This window comes from Botrytis cinerea, chromosome 3 (genome assembly GCF_000143535.2).
Source record: "Botrytis cinerea B05.10 chromosome 3, complete sequence".
NCBI lineage: Eukaryota > Fungi > Ascomycota > Leotiomycetes > Helotiales > Sclerotiniaceae > Botrytis > Botrytis cinerea.
The window spans coordinates 2,924,125-2,950,579 of record NC_037312.1 but is presented as its reverse complement, the minus strand read 5'-3'; the positions used below and the strand labels follow the sequence as shown (position 1 = coordinate 2,950,579).

General features: G+C 43.0%; 9 protein-coding genes across 9 annotated transcripts; 4 read left to right on the top strand and 5 right to left on the bottom strand.

Moving 5' to 3' along the window:
- Positions 1-3: 3 nt before the first annotated feature.
- Positions 4-2,395, bottom strand: BCIN_03g08640 (hypothetical protein). Its single transcript, XM_001554838.2, has 2 exons — positions 1,601-2,395; positions 4-1,472 (listed from the first exon to the last, which is right to left on the bottom strand). Exons 1-2 carry the CDS (start codon positions 1,985-1,987, stop codon positions 90-92), a joined length of 1,770 nt encoding a protein of 589 aa, XP_001554888.1. The 5' UTR covers positions 1,988-2,395; the 3' UTR covers positions 4-89.
- Positions 2,396-2,567: 172 nt separating this feature from the next.
- Positions 2,568-3,777, top strand: BCIN_03g08630 (hypothetical protein). The gene is made up of 3 exons (XM_024692220.1): positions 2,568-2,784; positions 2,832-3,140; positions 3,190-3,777. Exons 1-3 carry the CDS (start codon positions 2,703-2,705, stop codon positions 3,657-3,659), a joined length of 861 nt encoding a protein of 286 aa, XP_024547995.1. The 5' UTR covers positions 2,568-2,702; the 3' UTR covers positions 3,660-3,777.
- Positions 3,778-3,881: 104 nt separating this feature from the next.
- Positions 3,882-5,331, bottom strand: BCIN_03g08620 (hypothetical protein). Its single transcript, XM_024692219.1, has one exon. It carries the CDS (start codon positions 4,960-4,962, stop codon positions 3,997-3,999), a length of 966 nt encoding a protein of 321 aa, XP_024547994.1. The 5' UTR covers positions 4,963-5,331; the 3' UTR covers positions 3,882-3,996.
- A 120-nt stretch (positions 5,332-5,451) lies between these two features.
- On the bottom strand, positions 5,452-7,514 carry Bcisc1. The gene is made up of 2 exons (XM_001554842.2): positions 6,793-7,514; positions 5,452-6,746 (listed from the first exon to the last, which is right to left on the bottom strand). The coding sequence occupies exons 1-2, from the start codon at positions 7,219-7,221 to the stop codon at positions 5,679-5,681; spliced, it is 1,497 nt and encodes a 498-aa protein (XP_001554892.1). The 5' UTR covers positions 7,222-7,514; the 3' UTR covers positions 5,452-5,678.
- Positions 7,515-7,636: 122 nt separating this feature from the next.
- On the top strand, positions 7,637-9,770 carry BCIN_03g08600 (hypothetical protein). Its single transcript, XM_001554843.2, has 2 exons — positions 7,637-8,499; positions 8,558-9,770. The coding sequence occupies exons 1-2, from the start codon at positions 7,706-7,708 to the stop codon at positions 9,288-9,290; spliced, it is 1,527 nt and encodes a 508-aa protein (XP_001554893.2). The 5' UTR covers positions 7,637-7,705; the 3' UTR covers positions 9,291-9,770.
- Positions 9,771-9,936: 166 nt separating this feature from the next.
- BCIN_03g08590 (hypothetical protein) lies at positions 9,937-11,481 on the top strand. The gene has a single exon (XM_001554844.2). It carries the CDS (start codon positions 10,327-10,329, stop codon positions 11,344-11,346), a length of 1,020 nt encoding a protein of 339 aa, XP_001554894.1. The 5' UTR covers positions 9,937-10,326; the 3' UTR covers positions 11,347-11,481.
- A 4,642-nt stretch (positions 11,482-16,123) lies between these two features.
- Positions 16,124-21,486, top strand: BCIN_03g08580 (hypothetical protein). Its single transcript, XM_024692218.1, has 5 exons — positions 16,124-16,259; positions 16,320-16,512; positions 16,566-17,026; positions 17,081-17,377; positions 17,557-21,486. The coding sequence occupies exons 2-5, from the start codon at positions 16,441-16,443 to the stop codon at positions 21,230-21,232; spliced, it is 4,506 nt and encodes a 1,501-aa protein (XP_024547993.1). The 5' UTR covers positions 16,124-16,259; positions 16,320-16,440; the 3' UTR covers positions 21,233-21,486.
- A 354-nt stretch (positions 21,487-21,840) lies between these two features.
- On the bottom strand, positions 21,841-23,609 carry Bcnde4. The gene has a single exon (XM_001554849.2). The coding sequence runs from the start codon at positions 23,385-23,387 to the stop codon at positions 21,942-21,944; it is 1,446 nt and encodes a 481-aa protein (XP_001554899.1). The 5' UTR covers positions 23,388-23,609; the 3' UTR covers positions 21,841-21,941.
- Positions 23,610-24,798: 1,189 nt separating this feature from the next.
- On the bottom strand, positions 24,799-26,334 carry BCIN_03g08560 (hypothetical protein). Its single transcript, XM_001554851.2, has one exon. It carries the CDS (start codon positions 26,047-26,049, stop codon positions 24,907-24,909), a length of 1,143 nt encoding a protein of 380 aa, XP_001554901.1. The 5' UTR covers positions 26,050-26,334; the 3' UTR covers positions 24,799-24,906.
- Between the last annotated feature and the right edge of the window lie 121 nt (positions 26,335-26,455).

Sequence of the window (26,455 nt, the reverse complement as noted above, 5' to 3'; positions counted from 1 at the left end):
TTTTGTTCTTCTAAAAAAATCTGAATCACTTCGATATCTCAGATTTGATCTCTAATCTTCATTTTCACATTACCTTCGAGTTCTTTCTTCTAGTTGGGCCCAGATAATCCCAAGTCCCTCTCAATTATTTTGGTCATCTTCAATAGCTTTTCCTCCTCCAACCTCCTTCCAACAATCTGTAATCCTACACTTCCTCCTTCATATTTTTGCGCTCCTTCTTTTCCAGGGCCCCACAGAGCTTCCATATGCGTTTTTGCAATTTTATTTTCATTTTCATCGCCCCACGCATCTCCCTCCTCCACCTCTCCAGCAGGCAAACAGGCAACCGGTAGATCTAACCCGTTATACACATTCGTGTATCCCCAGTACTTCGCCTCTTCATGTGCATTCGCTACCGTCACACCCCCTGGCGCTATGATACAATCTACACCCGTTTCCAACATCAATTTCGCATATGCGTCTTGAAGCCTGTTTCTCTCCTTATGTAACTTCCATTGTTCGGGAATGCTACGATTTTTCGTGGTCTCTTCTTCTAAAAGCCATTGGAGTAATGAGGTGGGAGGCTCAGAGGTTAGAGAGAGGTGGGAAAGATATTCGGCGCCGCTGTCTAGGAGGTATAATGCATTGACAGTAGAGACGATAGGAGAGTGCAGATGTGTTGGGAAGGGAATGATTTCATGTCCTGCATCTTTGAGTGCTGACTCCGTAGAGTGCAGAACACGGGTAATGGGTGGATGAGGAGTATGTACTCCATCAGTGTATATGATACCGATTTTCAATTTCCTGTTCTCTTCTTTCTCGGCAGCGATAGCTTCGCGACTTCCCCATGGAATGGGTAGTAATCCAACTTCCTGTCTCCAGGGCTGCGCATCCAAGAGCGTTTTGCAAAACAGTTCCATATCTGCCAAACATGTAGCAATGGGTCCCACAACCCCAATCACACTTTCCATTCCGTCGTGTGCGCCGGAGAGTCCGGAATGTGGAAGTCGCGCCACACTGGGTTTGAGTCCGTAGATACCGCAACTCAGGGCGGGATTTCGAATGCTCCCTCCGATGTCGGTGCCAATTCCGAGAATCGACCCGTGCATGGCTACCAGGGCGGATTCACCACCTGATGAACCACCTGGGGAGAGGAAGGTATTGAGAGGATTGGTAGTGGTTGAATAGAGATTTGATTGTGTTTCGAGAGCCATGAGCCCTTGGGGATTAGTAGTCTTGACGTGAAAGACTGCGCCGCTGTCGCGGAGGACTTGGATGCACATTCCTTCTTGGGCAGAGGAAGTACAGAAGTTATCGGCCCAGCCTACGAAACCAGATGTGGAAGGTGTGTCGATGAGGTAGACGTGTTCTTTTACGGAGATGGGAAGACCATGGAGGGGCCCGATGGGAGTCCCGGTTAGGGACATGTGAGCGTCGAGTTTGGCGGCGTGGGAGAGGGCGCTGGGGTACATCGTCCAAGCGAGACAGTTTGTCTATTTTTTTGTTTCGTTAGTTTTTGCTATTATTTTTCTTTCCATATAATATTCGGGAGTCTCTTTGAAGTTTCAATGTCTGAGATTGGGGAGATCAAAAGTTAGGAGAAAAGAAACGGAAGACAAACCGCTTGATGGGCAACAGCGCTCGCTTTACAAAACGCCGTTGTAACTTCCACAGCTGTATACTCTCTCGTTCTCATTTTCTCGAGCAAATCCACAGCAGCACTGTACACAATCTTCACCTCTCTTTCATCCAACAAACCGCATGTTTTTACTAGATCGAGAGGACGTTTAGATTGGAGGAGGCCTGTTGGAAGAAGCCATTCCGAAGGAATAGAAGAGTTGATTTCTTGCTGGCGACGAGTAGCGATGGATTGCCATATTGGAACTGCAGAGGCTTCCGGAGGTTGTACTTCTGCATTGAAGATGCCGCGCCCAGAAGTGGTAGATATAGGAGCTTCCTTGACAGTAGTCGAGGGGGAAGACGGAAGTTCTGCGATGGAGGGAGCCATAGTTTGGGGAATTGGAAGACACTGATCTTCTTAAGTCAAGCGAATTGTGTTCCCGACTGTTTGTACGAATACAGTAAAATCAAAACGAATCTCAAAGTTCCAAGAGAAAGAAAGAGATGTGCAACGTTAGCCAAAATGGAAAAGAACACACCGAATGGCAAAGTATTCAAAGACTACATATCACGACTTCCGTGGAGTACATATTTATATCAGGATATGACAAGAAAGAACGGACCACCTCTACGCCTCGTCCTTCCCCATAGATACGGAGCACAGTTACTTCATACCATGCCTGCCCACCTTTTCATACGAACTCACACTTCGAAAATAGTTGTCACATCCGGGACCGCATGGCTATTGTCGAATGAAAACCAATGAAATCCGATCAATCGATCAGATAAGACAAGCGATATTAAGATTGGTGGGGTGGTGAAGAAGAAGGTCCTTGCACGTCCTGAATCGGATCAATATGAGGGAAATTCGCGTCCACCTTCCTTAAAAAAGGGGTCGTGTCCACCTGCTTTTTTTGTAGCGTTGCGCGTTAAGGAGGTTTGCGGCAACATTTTGGAAAAATACCGTTGGTATAAAAGTGACTGCTGCCAAGTGATAATCTGCATTTCTCGTGAGACAATCTGTGTAGAATAGCATTTCTGCGTAATCGTTGTGTTGCTTCGACATCAATTAGTCTTTCACATCCACATCTACATCCAAAACCATGGGTTCCATAACAGCCGAACAAACACCAGGGGAATACCCTCAATCGAAGGAAAACACTATCAGAGTATACAAAAAACGAGGTGTTTACCCCTCTTCTCATTACGAAATACATTCTAATCACTCACAGCACATTATGATTACCGCACGGTTCATTCCATTCTCTCTCAAACATTCGTCTCGACGATTTCATTCATAGTCCCAGATGAAGATGGAGAACCGTCGCCCTTTTCGCTACCAATGACTGCGGTTGCGGGAAACTATGATCCTCATAAACCCCTCTGTGAAGATGACGGAGACGAGGAACAGTATGTACGGGAGCAGGAGAGTTTCGGCGAAGGACCATTCGATGTGTATCTCCATGGAAATTCCGCCATGATGTTGAACCGTATGACGAAACAGGGAGGAAATATGAAAGTTGTCATTAGTAGCACTAAAGGTATTTTTACCACGCATTGAAGACAAACATCCTCATTAACCACCTCAAGTCGACGGACTAATCCTCCACTTCACCCCTAATGGCCACTCCCTCAACTACCGCTCCTGCGTCATCCACGGCACCGCCGAACCCGTTACATCCGCCTCTGAAAAACACTACGCCATGCACCTCCTCACAAACCACATGATCCGCCGTCGCTGGTCACAAACCAATCCCGTAGCGCCCGAAGCCATGAAATCGGTCCAGGTGATTAAAGTCGTGGTGCGCAGTGCGTCGGCGAAAATCCGGACCGGGAATGTGGAGAGTTTGGAGCGTGGGGGATTGGGGGAGCGAGAAGATGTGTGGACGGGCGCGTTGCCGCTGTATGAAGTGCTGGGGAATCCGGTGCAGAGTGCGTATTGTGATGATAGGAAGGTGCAGGAGGGAGTGGTGGGTTGGATGGAGAGGAGGAATAGGGAGGAAAGGAGGTATGCGGAGGAGAAGGCGATGCCGTTGACGCTGGGTGGTTGTAGTAAGTGATGAGTGGCAAGTAGTAGGTAATAATAGATACCCCAAATGGAAAATACAACGTAGGAATTGATTTACATGAAGAATGATGACAAGTACAATGTGGGAAGGGCAGATATTCTGGGGTTCATTTGTAGTAGGTCCCCAGTCATCCCATATGTTCAATTGATTACTATTAGACTTTAGAATTCAACCCCACGAGGCAATTCGCCAAATTTATACTGATTCGACTATTAGAGAGAAACCAAATTTTCTATAAGCGGTTGAAGTTACATTCATTAAGTTACGCTAACGCTATTTAGAATATCAATTTCCAGTTCTCAATTTCCGTGTGTCGCTACTGTTACTTTTATTCATCGTCTTCCTCCCCATCGTAATATCTTCTCCATTCACCCTCCGATTCATCTCCATCTTCGTCATTGTCTTCTTCCTCTTCCACCAGGGTTTGTGCCTTTCGCCTTCCTTCTGTCGTTTGTTGGAAGCGACTGTTGGTCCCATCTTTTCGAAACTGTTTCGATCGAACTGTCGTCCTCACCAACAGATCATCCTCTTCCATGATTTCAGGCTCCTGCTGTTTTTCTGCAATTTTACGCTCCAATTTTTTTCGCTGTTGGTATTCTTTCTTCCGTTTCCGTTTTTTTTCGATCCTTTTTTGCTGGACCTCCTCCTTTTTAATTGGATCATTCCCGTTCATGATTTCGGTATCTCTATCCAGGACTTTTCTATAATGCAACCTCGCCCGCCTATTTCTTACAAGCCTTTTTCGTCGTTCCTCTCCAGTCTCCTGTCTCTTAAACAAAGTCTTCTTTCCCCGTTCACCGCCACTTTTTCCCCTTTCAACCCCTTGGCTACTTTCTAATGATGAAAAGTTCATACTTCCCAGTCTTCGATTTTCCTCTCGTCTACGACTTGCTGGATTTTGATCATGCGCCATTTCTTGGAATCTAGTCTCCCTACCTTCCTGCCACATACCACGTTCTCCTTGTCTAGGTCTTCCGCCTCCAGCCTGCAGTCTTCTTTCCCTCGAGAAATTGTCTGGGTTCACCGGCTCTATTTCGTTTCCAATAATGTATTGATGACGATCCTGCCTCTCCATCCACATCCTGTGTTGCCTCATATCTCTCTCCATTTCGCTGTCATCTATTCTTCTCTCCTCTCTCTCACTCCTTTCCCCTATCTGACTTCTCTCTTCTCTCTGCCTTGTCTCATCTCTCTCATTTGTCACTTCCGCCTGCCCTTCCAGCATCGATTCAAGCTCTCTTGCAAACGCACCATCTGGATGAGTCGGAGACAGTTTCTCTCTCTGATCAGTCATACTGATCGTACGCCTCTCACTTATTCCCAAAACCCAGAACTAGCAAGATACCCAAATACATCTGAATCTCTTCCCCTAATATTCTATTCACCCGTCTTCCTCGCAAATAGACCTTCCAGTCGACTCGTCCCTCGCGCTGTTCGTATCTATCCGCACAATCCCTCTTCGTCCAAGATTGCCCCAGCACGTGTCCCCAAAACTGATATAACAGTACCCACGTAACCAGTAACACGTTCTACGTATTAAAAGCGCTACTTGTGATTGTGATAAACCTGATGTGTCTCGTCTCCTAAATCTGCTAATTATCAATTATAAGAGATAATGAAACAAACGAAAAATGTTTTTTTGATGTTATGATGTTGTGTTGCCATCTCATCTCATGCTGGATCTTATTATGAAAACAAATAAAGGGATGGGGAAGGAACAGGCAAGCAAGATGAGATGTAAAATTCGGGTAACAACAGGAGAGCAAGAATGGAAGGCAGGTGCTGTGAAAAGGAGATTTTGTGGGAGGTAAAAAGAAGGAAACAGCGAGCGGGAGAAAAACACGGTACATTGAAGAAAAAATGCTCGTTTGCGTATATTACAATTATTCGCAGCAGCATAAAAGATACCCGAATTAAACATGATCCACTAGTAATATACCCCGCAGGTTTCTTTTTACCAATTAAACATTAATACTCCCCAGTTCCTTCCACCCCTCCCACAGAAAAGGACTACCAATCCTGAATTCCCTCCTCAGTGAGATCAAGCGGTTCCCCATTAGCCGCCGCCCTTGCATTACTAATTTCCCATTCAAACTCCTTAAGTGCTCTAATCTCACTCCCTACAAAAAGACCCCCGATCAATCCATCGATAACGCCCGCTCCAAGTCCCAAACTGCTCAACAACATAAGTATAAATGCAACAAAATTTCGAGGACTCCACCAAACAGCTATAAAACAACCTATACTAATGAATACCGAAGCGACGAAATGACCTAAACGAAGACGTCTTTGACGGCGCTCTCGAAGTCGGTAGACATGAATCATGGCGATAATTTCATCGTATGTTGAGATAGGCAGGTAGGGTGATGATGATGAAGTTTTGAGTTGTGTATGAGCGCTGAGAAGATGAGATTCTGAGGGGGCGGTTTGGAGGTAGACGCCATTAGATACGGCAGATTTATTATTTATTGTTTGTTCGGTTGGTGATGCATATTTTGTATGTACCAATGTTGCTTCGACGGAGAAATGATCACTCAATGAGCATTGATATTTGGAATGTCGTTGCAGCATGCCAACACGTACATCTTTTACTATCCATCCTCCTGCTGATGGATTGCTTTCATCGAAACACGTGTTGGCGAAAATATAGTCTAGTCGTTTTGCACGAGGGTCAGGTGTATCACCTGGAATCTCAATCTCGGGACGATTTGGACCAAGACGTTTTTGTTCTCCTTTACTCCAACGCCAAGTGTTCAATACGCTATCGCAAGTTGCACCGTTTTCCGATAAATTGAATTCGGCAGTTGGTATTGGGCGTCTTCGAGCCTTTTCGACTTCATCAACCGCCGCACCGATAGAGCAATCAGGATGCAAGACCATCCAGACATCTCGAGCAGGTGAATGTGTACTAATGAGTCGATGGGCGAGGGATAGTGGTATCATATTGAAATCTCCTAGGCCAAGAACTAAATGTCCACGCTCTGCGGCGCCTCTCATAAGTTTTGCTATTTCCCATGCTTGTGCGGTTCGATGGCAGATATATGAGTCGTTTGGTTCTGTTTCGTATGGTGCGTGGAGCTATGTACATTAGTTTTGGCAGAGAAAAACGCGCCAAGGTACTTACATGTGTGGTGAAAACCTCCATAATATCTTTTGGACCTTTTCCGTATCGAATTCTCGCACCAGCAACGCCCTTTCCAACGAACCAATCACCTCTGAAAAACGCAGTAGGCCTACCATTTAGAGGATACCTGAACATAGAGCTCTCTTCGATTGGCCATTTAGACAAAATTGCCAACCCCCCTCCAAATATGCCACTGTGATAAAACTTTCCATAAGGTAAAATATGTTTCGTTTCCTTTCGTATACTCTTGTAATCTTCCTGTGTCCAACACTCTTGCAGGCCAACTATATGGGGTGTAGGGCTTGCAGACCCAATGGCTTTCCCAATTTCCGTAAGTCGTTCATTTCGTAGGTCAGAGATAAACTTAAGACCCCAACAGTTAAGGGTGATCACATTGATTTCATTAACTTCTAGTGATGGAGAATCCATGGCGATTGGCGCAAGGTTTGAGGAGGAAGAGGGAGTAGGAATGAAATCTTATACCGTGGGGATCTGCTGAGACGAGAGTGGCGTAGTGCTGAAGAAATGAAATTGAATTAAAGAACTCCGTTTTAAGATTTTGACCCTTGCAGTTGCATACAATAAAATCGATCACTCCAGTCTGTTAGAATAAAACTCAGGGAAGTAAAGGCTATGATGGTGTTTCGAACCATTTTTCATCAGCTCAGTCCCTTCTCTTGAATTAAACTTCATGACGTTTCTAGGCTCAACACCAAGAACTCAAAACCAGGGGTTCAATGGATCCCATCCGGTAAAACAGCCGATGCCATACAAGGGTAAGCGCGTCGCGGTTAATTTCTCCAGATGCCAGCGCTTAATTAATTTGAGTCGTCATTGATGTAACGAGAGCTCGAAAGCTCGAAAGCTCGAAATACTTTCCGACTTTCGTTGAACTGCTACAAATCCATTCAATATGACGGAAAGACATCAAACCAAACGTCGAAGATACGATAGCGAAGTTTCTACTCCGGGTTATAGTTCACCAGATGAATTGGCAGACGATAAAGCAATTCGCCCATCTACGAGCACGCGTCGCGATTCAACACGCAGACAATCAAGACCATATTCTAGTGATGGCAGCGCCGACGAACTAGATCATACACATCCCCACCATCGAAGTCGTCGAAATTCCAATCATTCAAGAAGTAGATCTACCTCTGAAGATTCACATCGCTCGGCGCAATCCTCATCTACACCTTCTAATAAACCTTTAAAACTCAACTACAAATGCAAATTTATATTACGAGGACATCGCAAAGGAGTTGCGCAAGTAAGATATTCGCCCAATGGTCGATGGATAGCTAGTTGTTCTGCAGATGGCACAATTAAAATATGGGATGCGGAAACAGGGAAACATTTGCGAACAATGGAAGGACATCTCGCAGGTGTATCAACAATAGCTTGGAGTCCGGACTCAAACACTATTGCATCCGGATCGGACGATAAGGTTATTAGACTCTGGGATCGAGCGACTGGTAAACCATATCCTACGCCTTTACTCGGTCATCATAATTATGTTTATTCGGTGGCTTTTTCTCCAAAGGGTAACGTAATTGCCAGTGGAAGCTATGATGAGGCAGTCTTCCTGTGGGATCTACGTGCAAGAAGACAGATGAGAAGTTTACCAGCGCATTCAGACCCGGTTGGTGCGGTGGATTTTATCCGAGATGGAACCTTAGTATGCAGTTGTTCTACTGATGGGCTCATGTAAGTTCAATTGCCAGCCATTCATAATTTTATATCGAAGATTCTAATTTTGTCTTAGTCGTGTATGGGATACTGCAACCGGCCAATGTCTTCGAACTCTCGTGCACGAAGATAATGCACCTGTGACCACAGTCCGATTCTCACCCAACGGTCGGTACATTCTGGCGCATACACTCGATTCATGTATACGACTTTGGGATTATGTAGCTGGAACATGCAAAAAGACATATCAAGGCCACGTTAATAATAAATACTCTTTAGGTGGAAGTTTTGGTTTCAGTGGCAATCAAGGATTTATCAGTTCGGGTAGTGAGGATGGCGATATTCTCTTCTGGGACGTTAGCACGAAGGAATTGATACAAAAAGTTCATGGGCACGAAGGTGTAGTTTGTTGGGTTGATACTGCTCCTGGACCAAATGGAGCAATTGTTAGTGCTGGTTTGGATGGGACAGTTCGGATATGGGTCGATGTGGGTGATGAAGATGGGTCTCCAAGACTGGATAATCTGCATCTTGAATCGCAAGACACAAATCATGTGAAACAGGAAATGGGAGAAGATGAAGACATGGGTGATTACAAGAATGAGGAAAGAGATGACAGAGACGAGGAAAGAAGGAGATATAGCAATGATACCCCGAGAGATGATATGAGTGTGGACAGGGAGAGATCGAGAGATAGGGAGATAGAAGGGCAGATAGAAGCGGAGATAGAAGTGGAGAGGGAAAGGGAAAGTCAAAGGGAAAGATATAAAAGCGAGTTACGCAGTCCGGAGAAAATGGAGGAAGATTGAGAAGCTCCGATAAAGAAAATTAATTTAATCTAATGTGTAAAGTATCACATTACCTCTCTAATCGAATACTAACCGGAGCCTGGAACTAGATCCTCGCTAGGATTGAGAAGTGGAAACGAATCTCAAGTCGATCTAGATGATTGCTGGCAAATATCGTGACAAACTAAAATCCTTTCTTCTCGGTCGTCAGCCTGTAGTTGTCACCCAGAAAGTATAAGTCTTATTTCCTCTGCGCGAGGGGAGAATAGTGTTTGAGCTTTGAAGCTGGAAGTTGGGAGCGGGAACAATGCGTCTCTGTAAAACAATAAGTCTACTCAGACTACTGTGGTTCGTGATTAGGTTCCGTGATGATTGTAGATGCATTTGGTTTTTGGTAAGTGATAGAGTACGAGTATAATAAGCACGAAACTTCATGTTAGTACGAAGTACTTGTCTTTTCCCACGAATTGTGATTTGTAGGAAAAATCAAGTAAATGCTCAGGAAATTATGTCTTTTCTATTGACTTGAGATTCCAAGACTGTGATATCGACGCTCTTGAGCAGCTCGCTTGTGATAGTCAGGGTCATGTCCAACCTTTATATCCTCAAATTCACTGTCGCTGCTCGATTCACCCGAATTTTACCTGTCTAAAAACTCAATTTGCTTGTCGAAAACCCTGTCGCGTATGCTGGTCCTGCTCTACGATATATCTTTCATTTCAGGCGAAATAAGACTTCAGCGCTTTTGACTAACGAGCTTATTCTGCCACATTCGAGGTTTAATTTGTAGCTCAATACGACATTGCCCTGTTTCACTCAGCCGTAATTGCATCGGTGTTGATATACATACATCATCTTTGCAGGTTTTAAAATCTTTCAATTTCATCTTTGATACAATACACAGAAAGATTCATAGGCGCAACATTTTCACATCATATCTACTCAACACTCAGTCATCTGAAATACCATCTTCTTTTCGACTAATAATCGGCCCAAAACTCCTTCACATCCACAACACATACAATTTCCATCGACAAACCTTCACAAGGCCACCATCATGAGTTCAACGACGCAGCCAGAATTTAATGCCTTGACCAAATTCTTGCCATTCTCACGCTTGCCATTAGAACTCCAAGCCCGAATTTTCAGAGAAGCACAGCCCGATCCGATGGTCAACGGATTGTATTTCACAGCAGATGAAAATGGAAGATTCGTTTCTCACCCTCTCAGATATGGTGGGCTAAGCAGCTTACTACTAGCCTGCAAGGAGTCATACGCAGAGACTTTTCGTTCATTTGGAAAGTTTGAAGTCGTGGCCCCGCCTTCGTTCGTCGAACATGTAGGAAAGCTCTGCAGTTACTTTCGGCCTGGTTTCGATATCCTTCTTGTCCAAGGGATCAGAATGCTGCAACTGTACGACATGGGTGGAAGTTTGTCTCTCGGAAATATCACACAGTTAGCGTTGGACGATATCATCTTAGAATCATGGTACTGTCCTCGAACGATCCTGACCGTCAGATTGAAGAACGCAGCCAAGTTATACACGTTTCTGAGTAATCATTGTCCGGCCCTCTCAAAATTATGGATCATAGTCGAGACAGAGACTTCTGACGTGGCATATCCATCATCCAAGCACCTACTTCGAATGCTGGATATCTCAGATGGATTGACGGATCTCGACTTGCGCATAAAGTATGCCCCAGGTCTGAGCGACTCACAAAAGAAATTGCAAAGACTTTATTATCGGCTGCAAATGGAGGCAATCAAAGAACACGCGGACATGATAACTGGAGACTTCCATCGGTTTTTGAATACGAAGGAAAGTGATCCCTGGTCTGGGCCCGGAGAAGCGACTTTAAAGTACTGGAAAACTCGCAGGCCTGCACCCGCTCTAATGTCCTTGATTGCGAAATACGAAAGTGGCAGCAATATTTATGGGTGCGAAGACGGAAATGGTACGAGCTCGCCCTGGCTTTGGGTTCCTACCTTGAAAGTCAACATTGCATGCCATGCGGACGGAACTCCTGTGCATAATTACAAAGGGCTGGCTCAGATGTTTGGTGGTGAGCCGTGGTAGTCTTGGTAGAATATATGAGAGAGCGCGTCAATGGCACAACCTCTTCAGCTAGAAGAGTGAAGGATACCTAATTGCGAGGATCGGAAGATTAGAAATTCAGAGGCGTAAAACTGACTAGATGTATGAAATGGCGTAGTTAGCTAACCTTATATAAAAACAAATGTCTTCTTCACATGGTTTCTTCTGGGAAGCTTCTCTTTTGGTGAGATGAAATTTGGCTTTGGATCTCTGGTAATTCGTTAAAGTTGTTCTACGATTCTACTGTTAGATGATCATTTTACGTGTACAAAAAATGTAAAACATATGCAAATCTAGGCGCAGCTCCCCGCAAGATCAATTCTCGAATGATATGCACATGAAGCTACCCAATTATAGCCGAGCACAATCAACTGTTCCATAACCACCTGTGAATATAAGAAATTGGAGATTTAAATCGAGGTCACCAAGAGATCACTTTCTATACACTTTCTGTTGACCTATCCGCAGGCTCAAACTTGCATTTTATGGTTTGATACCTTGAAATCTGGACATGTCATCATCACTTGCTTTTGAAAATATGGAGAAACATCTTGGCTCAAGGAAAGGGGTGATTTGTTGATCTATACCACAGAAGCCGACATAAATATGCATCTCGCAGTTTTCTAGTCTTTACAGTAATAAAGTCTTTTGTCTTGCATGCACGATATGATAATTGTACATTTCTATCTATTTATGTTTCACATATCCAAGTCCCCTGGCTCTCGAAGCTGGCTTTACTTTTGATTTTAGCCCTCAGTCTATATATCCATGATCCTTAACCCTCTACCTTTCATGACACTTGGTATTTGCTCGAGTTATCACGTCTCGACCTTTGCAAAGAGGAAATGTATCTTCATACCTCGAAATTAATGAGCATTTTCACAAGATCCGTTTTCTATATTTTATCAGGTGATACCAGCTTGAGCGTTGATACTACTAAAGGGTGGGTTTGGATCATTTTTTCTCATATTAGAGTCAATGTAGTAGAAATATTAAGTCTAATATTGTGTTTAGTGAACACAACACTATCAATTTTTAGAATAAATAAGCTAAGAATCTATCCTTCTTTTTTTCAGCTGCATATACGCAACAAAATCAGAATAGAAATTCCCCCAAGTGAGGTGAATAATATCTGGTGACAAATACAACTTTTGAACTATCCCATTCTTCTAGAAGGTTTATTCACATTCCCGCCCAAATTAGCTCACCCACATGTCGACAGTAGCTGCTACACATCTCATTGTGTAAGTTTAACGAAATTGATCCAGCGGCTGTGGTTCCTCATGATCTTCTTACCAGCCGAGGACTCTTGTATGGTAATACCATGTGATGCGATAGAACCTCAGTACCTTCTGCACAATATATATATCTCAAACATTTTAAGACTCTTCAAAATATTCAACTAACACTTATCAAAATCTACAACTTCCAACCAGATTCTCACCACACGCAAATCTTCGACATCTTCCATCCTCAAAACTACTTGACTTATTATCGTTTCAGATCTTAGCAGTATCATATCGCTCCATCCTCAAAATTAGCTTTTTCAACAGATAATTTATCACCAAGACAGAGTTGTCTCTTTCATAACTCGCAATATTGAGTCCGTAAAGATAGAACACCGCTGCACATGTACACAGGTTTGAGACAAATTTTTGACCGGGAGCCGTGGTATGCAGAATGGGGCTTCACGGGTGACAAATATGATACTGATATTGATTAAGATATAGAGTTATCGTTGTCATGAAACTGGAGAAGAAACAGAATTTCTACTGAATCAGGCAGACTATACGAACGTGGTATGATCAAATATCTCATATGAAATCTGGATTACAGTATTGTGGGAAGCTTAGAAGATCAGCTTCAGCTTGTGCCAACAGTCCAATTAGAATATCAATACATTCTTCATACATAAGAATCCCTAGAATCCTAGATGAATGATGATTCATCATACCAATATTGCTTAAAGTGAGAAATGCAAAACCTCTATGAAGATCAATCACGAGGAACTGCCTGTACATCTTCAATTGATAAGTAGAACTGTGCCATCAAGTAAATGAGCTACATTAAAACCTTCTCACATAAAATGACAACGGAACCTCATATATAGCACATAAACCCATAGCCTGAAAGATCCAGTCGCTTATCATGACATCATCTCCTTCACTCACAGTCAATGTGAGCACACGGGAATCAAAACAAGTATAGAACAGGAAAAAAGTTGATTTTCACAATCTCTATATCTCTTACTAGAAGATTACATATAAACTTCTTGATATATGTCCCATAGACAGACTGTAGTGTGGGCAAATCTGGGGTTCTAAGTCATGCATACTATTCGCCAATGTGATGGTAAGTATTATTGTAATAACCCAGTAGGTTATATTAGAAGATGAAAGAAGATAAACGAACCAAACAATCTCTAGTAGTCACGCACAGTAAAAATGCATACGAATAGTTAAAATCCCAGCGTTGTGATGCACGTTCAACAGCAGCCCAAAATGAAGGTATTGGATGGATGGGTCGGCAAACCAAAACTCTGCAGAACATAAAAAATATTTTGGGGGTTTGAGATTGATTGGATGGCAAAAAATAGTTGAGTGATCTACTTTTGAGATATGCAACAAGATTTTGGGATCACTACGGTTATTGATGATTCATGTCACATGGAGAATGTGTGATTGGTGTGATGGGGATGGGAGATGGGAGATGGGGGAACTTCGGATGGGGGAACCTCGGATAGGGAGGGGGTGGGTGGCTCGAGCTTGGTTGGGGTTTGGTGTGGTGTGGTGTGGTATGTGGGAGTGTGTGTGAGATTGTGTATTTTCTTTGGTGCGTGTTGGGATGAAAGGAAATAGAAGAGGATGCTTTGTTCTGGGGAGTTGGGTGAGGTCTTGCAATAGAAAGAATGTCAGGTTTTTGTTTGATGTGCTTGATGCAAGAAAATGCTGAGGGACTCTAGAACCAAGCATTATTTATATATATATGGTGACTATAGCATTTTGCTATTGCATTTTACTTTTTGAATTCATGTGCATGTATGCATATAAACTGCGCAAGTCCTTGGATATGTTTCGGATATGCCTTGGTCTGCTAGAAAGTAAGATTTGTTTTCTGAAGACTTATAACTCATATTAGATATTGGCTTTCTGGTAATAATCTGCTGGTGTAGGCGTCATTAGACCTGCTTATTTCAGAATCATTAGAAATGGGTATTCTGGTCAATGAATTCCTGCCCTAACTTGAACAAAGATGATGGCTTGCTGTCTTATGGAGTCCCACGACCACTCCCTTCTGCGGTCTATCCATTCTGCTAATATAGATGTTATAGATGCATTGAAACTATACTTTATAACCCCTAAGCTTCAAACATATCGCGTACACAAATCAAATATTCTTTACTGACTATTTATACATCTCACACAGGAATTGAAGCAACACACGGAGATCCTCTTTTCTCTCTAATTTCATTGTGCCTCTCTTGAAATAGAAGTTAGGGTTCTGTGATACTTGAATATTTGGCACAGGAGACATTACAATGATATCTTTGAGCAAAGGACCTTTTGACTGTGGGATACTTGATGCTAATGTCTAGCTTTCGCTTCTGGAGTCCCGTTATATGCAAGTGCCTGTAGTAAAATAAATCTTATGACCTCCCAATGTTTGTTGCGCTCACAAATAGTCACATATTTTCATTATCAGGGGAGTTTGTATGTATAATGGAAAATATCATGACACTGGATAAATGAGATTTGAGCCCTAAGAGGGGAATTGTGAAAGGTAGTTTGGGATAGGATCGCAAATAACCAAGTTGTGATGAATAGACTTTCCATGTAGAGAATCGCTTCCACCGACAAACCTGCAAGCTCTTGTGAGAGACGGGTTTCACTAGGCTCTTGGAGATAGAGGAATATTTGAGGGCTGTTTGCTGAGGGCTGCTTGAGGCTCTTGGCTGAGCGCAGGATTGAGATGAATCACCTGATTAGTTATAGGTAATGCATTATGGTTTTATTAAAAATGGGATGATAAGACTCTTTGTGCATAGATGGAGTCGAAGAAGAGTGGGAATGGTGCTACTTGAAGAAACAGATTGAAGATGTTTGTGATAGTGTGCCAAGTGACAGGAGTGTGAATCAAGCTACTACCAGACTTTAAGAATCATCATACAAGAAAAGCATGATTTTCAGCAGGATGAACTAGCAAACCCAAATAATACCTTGTTAATCTCTGTCTTTGGAAGACTTGGTAGATGCAGATATTTCCAAGAGCCATCAGACATATAAGAGTAATCTTGTCAGTGTAGGTACTTTCTTCAGAAATCTCTCAGACTAACATCGCGATTTTCACCTTTTACTGTATATTATGTACATCTATTGGTTGTCCTAAATATTGAATGAGCTAGCATTAGAATAGGTTTAATACCAATTCACTTACAAGTAATACACCAACCATGAGCAATAGTAAGGGGAAAATCTACCTCTAGACCAATCATAACTCTTGTTAGATTTTTAGAGATACAATGGTTTCTTTTTCAATCCAAATCTATCAAAAATACAATTTCAAACATAAATTAACTTTGAAGAGTGATGAGGTGTAGTTGATTATGCTGACAAACAAACGTGACATTGACGTAGGAACGTCGGGATCTTCCCAGTCCGTCTTAGTGTCTTCATCTCATTCAACTAAGCCATCACTCGAAGTAGTATAGTCAACCTGTGGCCCTTTCCTTCATATCAATTACTTTCTCTACTTGATATCCGATTTTCCACCTAACAACATTCAACTTTTAATTCTTGGTCCTTGACGGATATTGCGCACTTTTTGTAATATCTGTTTTTGGTTGATGCCCTTATTAAATCTACAATAATTCACATTCTTTACTTGATAATAAGCTGGTATGGTTGCTTGAAGCTACTGTTTTCACCAAGCTATCTGAATTCGTTTAACGTGGCCAGGTCTTGCATGATCTTTTCAATATCAGTATCAAACATTCAACAGCCACTTCAACCTTTTGAACCACCTCAGTGTTTATAAGCATTTCATTTTTCGAGGTCACTCTGATCTGCCGAAGCCAACATGGCTCCTCCCACTCCCAGCAGTGATGATCCTCTTAAGGCCAAGAGATCTATTGGAATGAAGAGTATCTGGGTAAGATAATGAACGATTTGTTGTTAAGACTTCCTACTAATCACAAGTGATAGAGCAATATGAAGAAAGGCACCGCCAAACAAGATCCAAATCAAAAAAAATTGTCGGCCCAACAGATTGTATCGGATTCAAGCTTCGCTGTAGTATCACCTCCATCTCAAGATTCTATGAAAGGTTCCACAAATTCATGTTTCTCTGATCTCACCAATTATATCCCTGCAGGATCGATCCGAATACAAAAGCACGAATGTTCGCTCTTAAAAGAAGAAGCATTTGCGTGTCGCAGTTGGCATGCTTTTCATCTTCCTACCGATATGAACAACTTTCAACAGAGCATCTTATATCTACCAAATACCGTACAAGGACAATTGCTTCGTTCCGCTGCCCTTGTTAAGTACACCGGGATACACGATGCTGGTTGGATTAGAATGGAGTTCAAGGCAAAAGATCAAAATAGTGGTCAAGTAAGAGTATATGTCCTACCAGATGATATTGGAAATTCTGTGTTAGATAGGTACGTCTTTATTGGCTATTGCATTGGTTCCAGGTTCGTGCTAATCTTTTTCAGTTCGACGAAGCAACTTCGTAAGGGTATGCAGGCCTTACTAGGCAAATTAGATATTTCGAATGCGACTTGGCAAGGAACATGGTCAGATGACACACCAATTCAGTATATCAATTCTGATTTGGATGAGGTCGAATCTACCGATGTCATCTCGCTATTTGACATGATCAACAATCTACCATCTACAAGACCAGACCCAAGTGTGGTCAAAGGGAATCATTTTGTACAGGATGCGATGCGATCTCTCCTGGCAGGAAATGTACAGGGACTTCATCCAGACACCCAAATGCATCCCTTTCAGTAAGTAATCAGTTTACAAGCTCTCTTAATTTTCACCATTTTCTTTATTGCACTTATTTGTGCATTGTCATTTCAAGACAAACACGTTTAAGCTCGATTGCATCGCGGCTATGTTTATTCATTTTTTCACCTCAAAATTGCTTTTGATAAGCGAATACTGACTCATTCATCATTAACAGATGTCAAACGGCAGCTATGATGCTGCAGCGGGAAACAACGCCACGATATATTTTGGATCCACGTCTTCGAGAAATTAAAGATCAACATGGACGTAAATTCTATTGTGATTTGAGTGCAAGCGTTTGTTTGAGGGAAGTGCGCCTTTATGAAGCCCCAAGAGGTGGAATATGCGCAGAAAATACGGGACTAGGAAAGACTCTAATCTGCTTAGCTTTGATTTCATCAACAAAATATCTGAGACCTCAGATGCCAGTCGAGAACTCGGCTACCTCTATTCCCAAGCGAAAAAAGACAGGCTCTCTTCTCGATATGTGCGCTTCGACTATCGGCAGACAAGGAATTCCGTGGGAGCTAGTTCTTGGAAAGACGGAGTCCGAAGGAGAACTTGGATTTAGCCAAATGCACGTTGCGCTGAATAGGGGAATTGGCTACTATTGGCATCAGTGTAACCCACCGTGTTGCCAGACCCGCCATCTATTCCCAACTAAGAGAAAGATTTGGCTCATAAAGTCTACAATTGTAGTAGTTCCACCGAACTCAGTGCACCAGTGGAAATCAGAAATCCAGAAACACACCATCGGCTTGAGTTACATGGTTATAAATGATGCGAGAATCCAAGTACCTCCCGCGCACGAGTTGGCAAAGTACGACATCATTATATTCAGCAGAAGCAGATTTGAGAGAGAGGCCGGAGAAAAAGATTTACTGATGCCACAGATTACCATCACCTGCAAGCACCGCTCTGGGGGCCTGGCAGCTTCAAGGTGCTCTTGCAATATATCCCCAGAAAAAGGACCTGTAAATGTCTTCGGATATCATTCACCTCTTCGTGATATTCATTTCAAGCGCCTCATCATCGATGAAGGACATGGTTTTGGGAATGTAACCACAAGCATAAATCCAAACGCGGCAATAATGCTTGAACTTTTGCGCCTTGATGCTCGTTGGATTATTTCTGGGACTCCGACGAACGGTCTCCATGGCAATGATATCGAATTTTCGAGAACTCATGAGCTCAGAAGTCGTGAAGTGAAACCAATGAGTCTAGAAAATTTCAAGACGCCCCCAGAAAAAAGTATTGCCAACTCAAACGGAGTTTCTATCGAGCAGGAGATCAAGGACCTCGAGAGACTTGGAGATATATTGAAGTCATGTCTTAAAGCTCGGCCATGGGCTAACACGGCCGTGGCGGGTGATCAGGCATCGTGGCTAGATCTAGTTATCAAACCACGATACAACCGCCAGATCCATGGAGATCCAGAAATTCTCAAGTCTACTTTGAAAAGCATGATTATCAGACATACAGCAAGAGATATTACGGGGCAACTTAGGCTCCCCCGATTGAACAAGAGAATTGTTTACCTCGAAGGATGTTTTCAGAATAAGTTATCGTTGAATATATTTTCGATGATGATTACTATAAATGCTGTTACCTCTGAAAGAGAAGGTATAGACTATTTATTTCATCCGAAGAACAGGAGAGCGCTTTTGAATTTGTTCTCAAATTTGCGACAGGCTTCCTTTACTTGGTCAGGTTATACCAAAGCAATGATTGAGAACTCTATTCAAACCGCCGAGAAGTTTCTTGCCAAGGGTGACATTGATCCTGAAGACAAGGAACTTTTGAGGGAAGCAATTCGAACTGGAGAGCTAGCCCTCTCGAATGGCATATTCACAGCCGTGATTCAACTACATGAGATGGCCATGTATGTCGATAATCCTCTACAGGATGAAATTAGGCGTGCATGGGCACTTGACTACCATGATGGATGTCCAACTTTGATGAGTGCTAGTATGATATGTGCTGCAAAAAAGTCGTTTCATATATATCAGCGTCGTGGCCTCGACGATTTATTTGAGTCTTCTTTCGATATAGCCAAACTCAACAATATTGGAGAGAACTTGATGCGCAGAATTGCAGTAGACGCTGATGTAGAGCTTGACGGATTCAGATTAACACAAGCAGGCTTTACTGAACACAGACCAAGGGCAATCCCCGACACCGCAACTTCATCGAAGAACTTGATGTGGAAAGATTCTACTATCACATCCACCGCTTCGTCTAAACTCTCATATCTCATGGACCAGGTTTTTCTTCACCATAAAAATGAGAAGATAATTATATTTCACGAGGCCGAAAACGTGGGACATTACATTGCACAAGCATTAAAATGTGTAAACATCGAGCATTTAGTGTACACCAAAAGAGATTCAACGTCTGAACGTTCGAAATGTGTTGCAAAGTTCAACTCCGTCAAAAGTTTCCGTGTTATACTCATGGATGTTAATGAAGCCGCCTCTGATCTAGATATGAGCGCAGCGTCAAGATTGTACTTCGTCAGTCCAGTATTTTCACCGCAAGTTGAGGCACAAGCTATCAAGAGATCTCACCGTATCGGTCAGCTTCGCCCTGTACATGTTGAGACTTTGGTTCTGAAAGGAAGTATTGAAGAGGTTATCTTGACAAGAAGAGATAAACTGAACGATCAAGAGCACATGCATTTGAAAAACATCCTCGATGACCAAACAATATATGACTGGATAAAGGATGCTCGATTCTATCCTATCGCAAGCGGTAAATTATCCGGTCCAGAACAGCTTGCTCCTCTTTCTTACCCGCAACTCGCGTTTGAAATTTTTAAAAATCCTCCGAATGATCCGGCTATTCCAAGATTCAGCGAGACCACATCAAGAACTCCTGAGCCCCTTCGACTTCATTTCGCCCAGAGCAGACGCTTAATTTTGATTGATGACGACGATACCTATTTTACAGGGCGATACGGTAATTTACACCACCGGTTAGGGCGTGAAATTTCTAATTACATTCTTGACATTTATAGAAGAGGACTTCGGGAGCGGGTCCATGAACAAGAAATAGGATTGAATTCCTGGATTGATGATTTAATGGATTCGCATCAGATGGTACATGTCTCTACTGGTCATAAGACAGGATCATCCCATTCTGCTCCCGGCTTTCGATTTGGTACGAGAATTCAACCTGAATTAACTAAAGATCCCGGACAGCCTCTCTTTGATGGTGAAGAAGCAGATGAAAATGATCATACGAACGAGGAAGATGATCTAAAATCTGTTCGCACAAAGCACATGAAGACAAGATCCACCGGAGATGATCGACACAACGAGTCGGTGATGCAATCGGAAGTCTCGAGAGTATTGGCTCAGAGAGAAGTACAAAAAGATTACAGAGAAGAAACCGAACAAGATGGAGGAAAACAAAGCGAAGGAAACCATAGCTTTTCTCGAATACGTGCCTTGGAGGACAGAACCAAAAAAAATTCAGACACATCATTTTTGATGGGGATGTTTGGCATACCAGGTGCTAATAGGTCCAGTGGCGGGGGACCAAGTTCCAATGGACCATCTGCACCATCTGTTTTTGGGCGATCTGCTTTTCCAACGTCTGTTCTTGAGCCATCATTTCGGGAATCCTTGAGATATGCACAAGCTACTAATGGTGCACCAACATATGTACCACGGAGTACGAGATTGACAACTGATCAGCTTCCAAATGAGGAGCTGGCGGCAGAGATAACGGAGAGTGTCGCAGATGAAGTAGATGAAGATGTAGAGGACGCAGAAGTTGCAGATGCTGCAGAAAGTGCGGTTACAAGTGCAGAGTTTGATACTCACCACGGTAACTTGTATGACGCATGAGATTAATCAGATATGGTGTAGTAGATCTGATTGCAGGGTGGCATGCCATAGTGAGTATATGGATATTTTGTGATTCGATGCGATATGATATTATCGTGAGAACGCGGGTTGCTAGACAGTTATGTTACCTTTGCTACTGTTTGGATAATTCCAAACAGGATCAGATGGGGCAAAGCATAGTACTGCATGATGCACAGGATAAGACACGAGGCAGTGGCTTGTGTAATGAGATAATAATATTTGATGAAGCTTCAATACAGAAAAATGAGAAATGATTATGAAGATTTCATTTGGCTAAGAGTGACATAATTTTTCTCTTCCCATGAAGGTTGTTGAATAGGGTGTAGGAATGACGAGAGAATATTTTAAAACAAAAGATAGACTGCGAGTAGAGGTGGGGAAATGGTGAATTTACATGCCCCGGAACTTCCGGTATGTGGATGTGTACAATAATAGTAATGGGACGTATCAAGGATAGAGTAAGAGGAGAGAGCTAAATTGGTAATAGAGAGAGATAAAGAGAGAAGCTAGTGAGTTTTCAGATCATCTACCTGGTTGGCGACTCTGGGTAGGTTGGTACTGGATAGGCTACGGATCGGTCTTGCTGATGAGGTAGAAGAGGGAGGGGGATTGAATATTCAAGTAATGTTATTTTTGCAGGGATATTATATATTACATCACTCCAGTTTCAGAGATCCATCATCAGATCCTACCGTCTAGCAATCTCCCTCCCATCAACCCAATTCGCAACCCAATTGACCACCACCATCACCTTCCTCCTCCACCCCCTCGTCCACGCAATACTCCCACTCCTCCACGCCAACCAAGCCGACGCTCCCGTCCAGTCTTTCTTCCCCTGGATCACGCCATCGCCTCGTCCTATATACGCTACTAAATCTTTCTGTTCATACGTAAACGGTTTTCCGAGGTCTTGCTCTGAATTCGATAAGAGATGTTGGGTTAGCCACTTGGCTTTTTGCACGGCTACTTCGGCCGTGGTGGGCAATTCGTTTTTGAGGATTTCTGCTGCGTCTCCCAACGCATACACATTCTCAATTATATCTGCGCCTGCGCCTTCGACGCCGTCGGAATCGGGCGCAAGCACTCTCAACCATTTATCTGTGAGGATTCTCTGTAGTCCTTTACTTTTTCTGCACTGCAGATCCTCGACTAGTTTTCCCGCTGTGTTGCCCACAGCCCATACTACGACGCCGAATGGCACCTCGCCTTCTTCTTTGATGGTCATGCTGTGTCGTTTTATCTCCTCGATGTGCTTGCCCGTTTTCACTTTGACGCATCCTCTGTTTTGGAATTTTTCCATCGCGTATTGGCTGAGTTTCTCGTCGAATTGTCCGAGTAGTCGGTCGGCAACGTCGTAGATGCTAATCGTACATAATCCCTTCAAGCGCGGATATACGGCCCCAAGATGTTCCTGGATCAGCTCATCGATTTCGGCTGCTAATTCGATACCAGTGGGTCCGCCTCCGACAATGGCAAAATGTAACATGTCCCTTTTTTCTTGCTCGGATATAGTGGGCAAAGAAGCTCGTTCTAAGCAATCCAAAATTCCTTCTCTCAATCTCCTTGCATCCGGTACTGTTTTCATGAATAATGCAAATTCTTTTACTCCCGGTGTTCCGAATGTATTTGTTTCGCATCCGGGAGCTAGGATCAATTTATCATATCTCACATCGAAATGCGCTTCATCTTCTTTGATATCATTATAAGTTGGAGAATCCATTGATTCGCCACTCACGCCACTCCCTCCAATACACGCTTTACATTTGATTGTTTGCGATTTGAAATCGACAGAGGTGACTAGCGCTTGGTATTTTTCGAACTTGGAATCGCGCCGACGAACGGGTTCCTCGGCAAGACGGAAATCGAAAATGGAACAAGCGGCTGAGGCGAGGAGGGGAGTGAGAGCCATTGTTCGAGAGGGCGAAATGGCAATTATGTTGTAGGGAGATGTGGAGGAGGTGGTGGCGGAGAGTTCTTGAGCGAGTGTCCAGCCAGCCCAGCCGGTGCCGATGATTGCTATGGTTGGTTTTTGGGGGTGGGATTGAGGATCTGGCGAGGAGTCTTCATTTGTGGAGGTTGAAGGGGGACGGGATATTGAGGTTTTGGAGGCATTGCTTCTTGTGGTTGGAGTCATGCTGAAGTGTGATTTTTGATTGCTGATGATAGGGTAATGGTTGGAGTTCAAAACTCTATTTGGTATGTATCTAATTGAATTCCTTCCAGTATCTGGAGTAATAAAAGTGCAAAAATCTCGAGTACTAACTCTAAACTTTCCTTCCAGAAACCGACTTTTATACATTCCGAATATCAATTATACAACGTAGAGAAAACAAGGAAAGAGAATGCTTATCAATACAATGGAGACTTAGGAAATGGTATGTATATCTACATGGTCCTCGACTTACATTTTTCAGTTATGTCGAAGGGCTTGGTATGCGGTAGTTCCATGTACTGACGGCATTGACATATCTTAGCGTATCTGGGATCCATAACTGTCATGATCTAGATCGGAGCAGACGGATGGAAGATTCCATGGAATTGCATGGTCTTTAATCTGAACGTTGGCACAGTAAAATATGTCAGTGATTATCTATACACGAGACGAAAGCCAAAGTTTGCCTCGAATTTCGCTGCGGTGGAGAAAGATCCTCGATATTCATCAGAAACATTCCGAAATATAGATTTCGAAAATCGGTATTCGGAATCCATCAGTATCAATCATGACGTAGAAGAGTGGAGGTCGGTCTGGACAAAATAAAGTCTGATCGAGTATCACGTGAGCGATCTCCACAGAAGATTAACCGAGAAAAGCTAACTGTGCCCTGTGCCCCGTGATTTAGTCTCTTCGGGTGTGTATCTTGTTGCATGTCTGATTTAAGCTACATTTTAAAGTGAAATTTAGATTAGAGTAAGTCAGACAGAGAGTGTGAAGCTCAAAACTGGCGCAAGAAAATTTTGGATGGGTTTCTTTTTTATCTTTGCTTGACACGTGATCTTCGGCTGTACTCTTTGAATGGATGATACTTCCCTTGAATAAAAAATTGTTCCCTAGAGCAAGTGAGTGGTATCATGTCTTTGTGTTTCTCAGGCAGGGAGACTTCATGAAATGAATAGTATGTACTCACTCATTCTTGTACAGATTGAAGGTATATATTGGACATTGCTGGAAGATATGATGCTTCCTTCACACAATGGGAACGGAGGAAAAACACAAATGGCTGCAAAGTGTTGGCTTTGGTCAGAGTTAGAGAACGAAACGCTTTGGCTAATTGCAGAAGAGTTTGTGCAATAAAGACGAGGTGAGGAGGGCTAGTCTTCACGAGGTAGATCTTACATGGATGAGAGCTCGAGAGACATCACGATTTTATTGTTGAATTCATTACTGTTGGTATCACCTCGGTGGTGATTATGATGTATTTATAACAGGTATGGTTTAGTGCATTGTATTGTGTCTATCTATTCTAGATACTGAGCTACAAAAGATATATGCAATACGCTCGTGCACTCACGCGTGCATACCCAGTTGTGTCGCAACAATTATATCTTGATTGAATATGCTGATAGATTCTAGATTGTAAGACTTTCTAACCCATCGGATTTCCTCAAATCTTGTTCGCCTAGGTATCCTCCCGCTCGCTCATTAATCCCTAAATCTACCACGGAGCGCCGTCGAAAATCTGCGTCAATCCTTTATACCTATCTACGATAGTACCATCAGCATGAGCCGGTAGCCAAGCTAGCATAGATGGTACATACATCCTAGGAAGAGGAACGATTGAAGGGTCATCTTGGTCATCTGAATAGAACCAGCCTACTAAGCCCGCCACTGGCTCCCTGGTCTTCCAAAAATTCACAACGTCTCCATCCCTCGCAACATTCCGATTGACAGCTTCCCTATAGAGCTTCCAATCTCCCATGATGTAATTGGCATCATGTTGAAGACTTGATTTTGTTGATCTTTCAAACTCTCCCTCAGAATTATATTTTGCACCCATACCACTAAAGTCTTCAAATAAAAACTCGCTGTCCATTTCTAGGATCCGTAATTCCAATTTTCGGTATTGGACTGGTGATTCGTTGAAGTTAAAACAATTGCGGCCATCAATGAGAAGATAGACCTTTGAGAGTGCAGGGCAATGTAAACTGATAATCCTGAAAAAATAGTGCAAACGGCGAACCTCATAGCTTCCATCAACCGTGTCTCCAGGAAGCTCCCAAGTCATTTCATCAGGAGAGGCACTTCGGAGCGCCAGACACTTGACGGTAGACATTGAAATAGTACCACCATAGCTGTACAAGGTGACGACGTCAGCAGCATCTAACATGAGGATATCTTCATCCGCTCTCATGTAAGTATAACTTCTCGTGTTAGGCTTCTTAGATGCTCTCGAACTGTTGAAGACTGTATAATCACGAATATGTGGAGGAATACCCATCACTGGATTTGAGAGTTTGAAAGGAGTGTTCGTACCCAAACTTGCAATTTCGATCTTCTCAAAGTTTCGATATACCTCGGCGTGTGAATTGGCGCAGGCTTGAAGTAGTGGAAGCATGCTGGGATTTGCGGGTATGGAAATTTCCAGCTCACGAAAGATTTTCCGCACGCTGTGGTCGCGGGACTGGGTGATTTTAAAAGCAAGATTGATGACCTGGGGGGTTGGCAATGCCTCTTTGAAGATCTTGCATTGAATTTCTATTGGAAGTAGGCTGAAGTTTCCGAAGGTTCCATCGCGTGGGTCTCGAGTATCTTGATACCCGTCTTCCCAAGGGTTTAACGGAGGACAGTGTTTGCACATGATTTAATGCAAAGAACAAGTTGTCAACTTGATCGGTACATGTATTCTTATGTGAAAGTTCTTGGAGGTGTCGGGAATTGAGTTTGCAATTTCAAAAGATGAAGTGATAGAATTAAGAAGCTTTCTCTCGTTACTAATGTATCATAGTTCGAAAGATACGGTCGAGAATAATGGTCGTACCAGCTTCTTAGTACATGCTTCATTATCCAAATCGTTGGTAGCAGGTGGCATGTTCTGCACGGCTCGCGTAAATGAATAGCAGGAAATGGATGTCAGACTGTATTCGATTATCAAGACTAACACATTGATAAAAGGTTAATACTGAATGAATACTCATAATACCAAAGAGTTGGCTCAAGGGTTGATCCCAAAGACCAGGACCGTATTCACCCATTATCACAACACC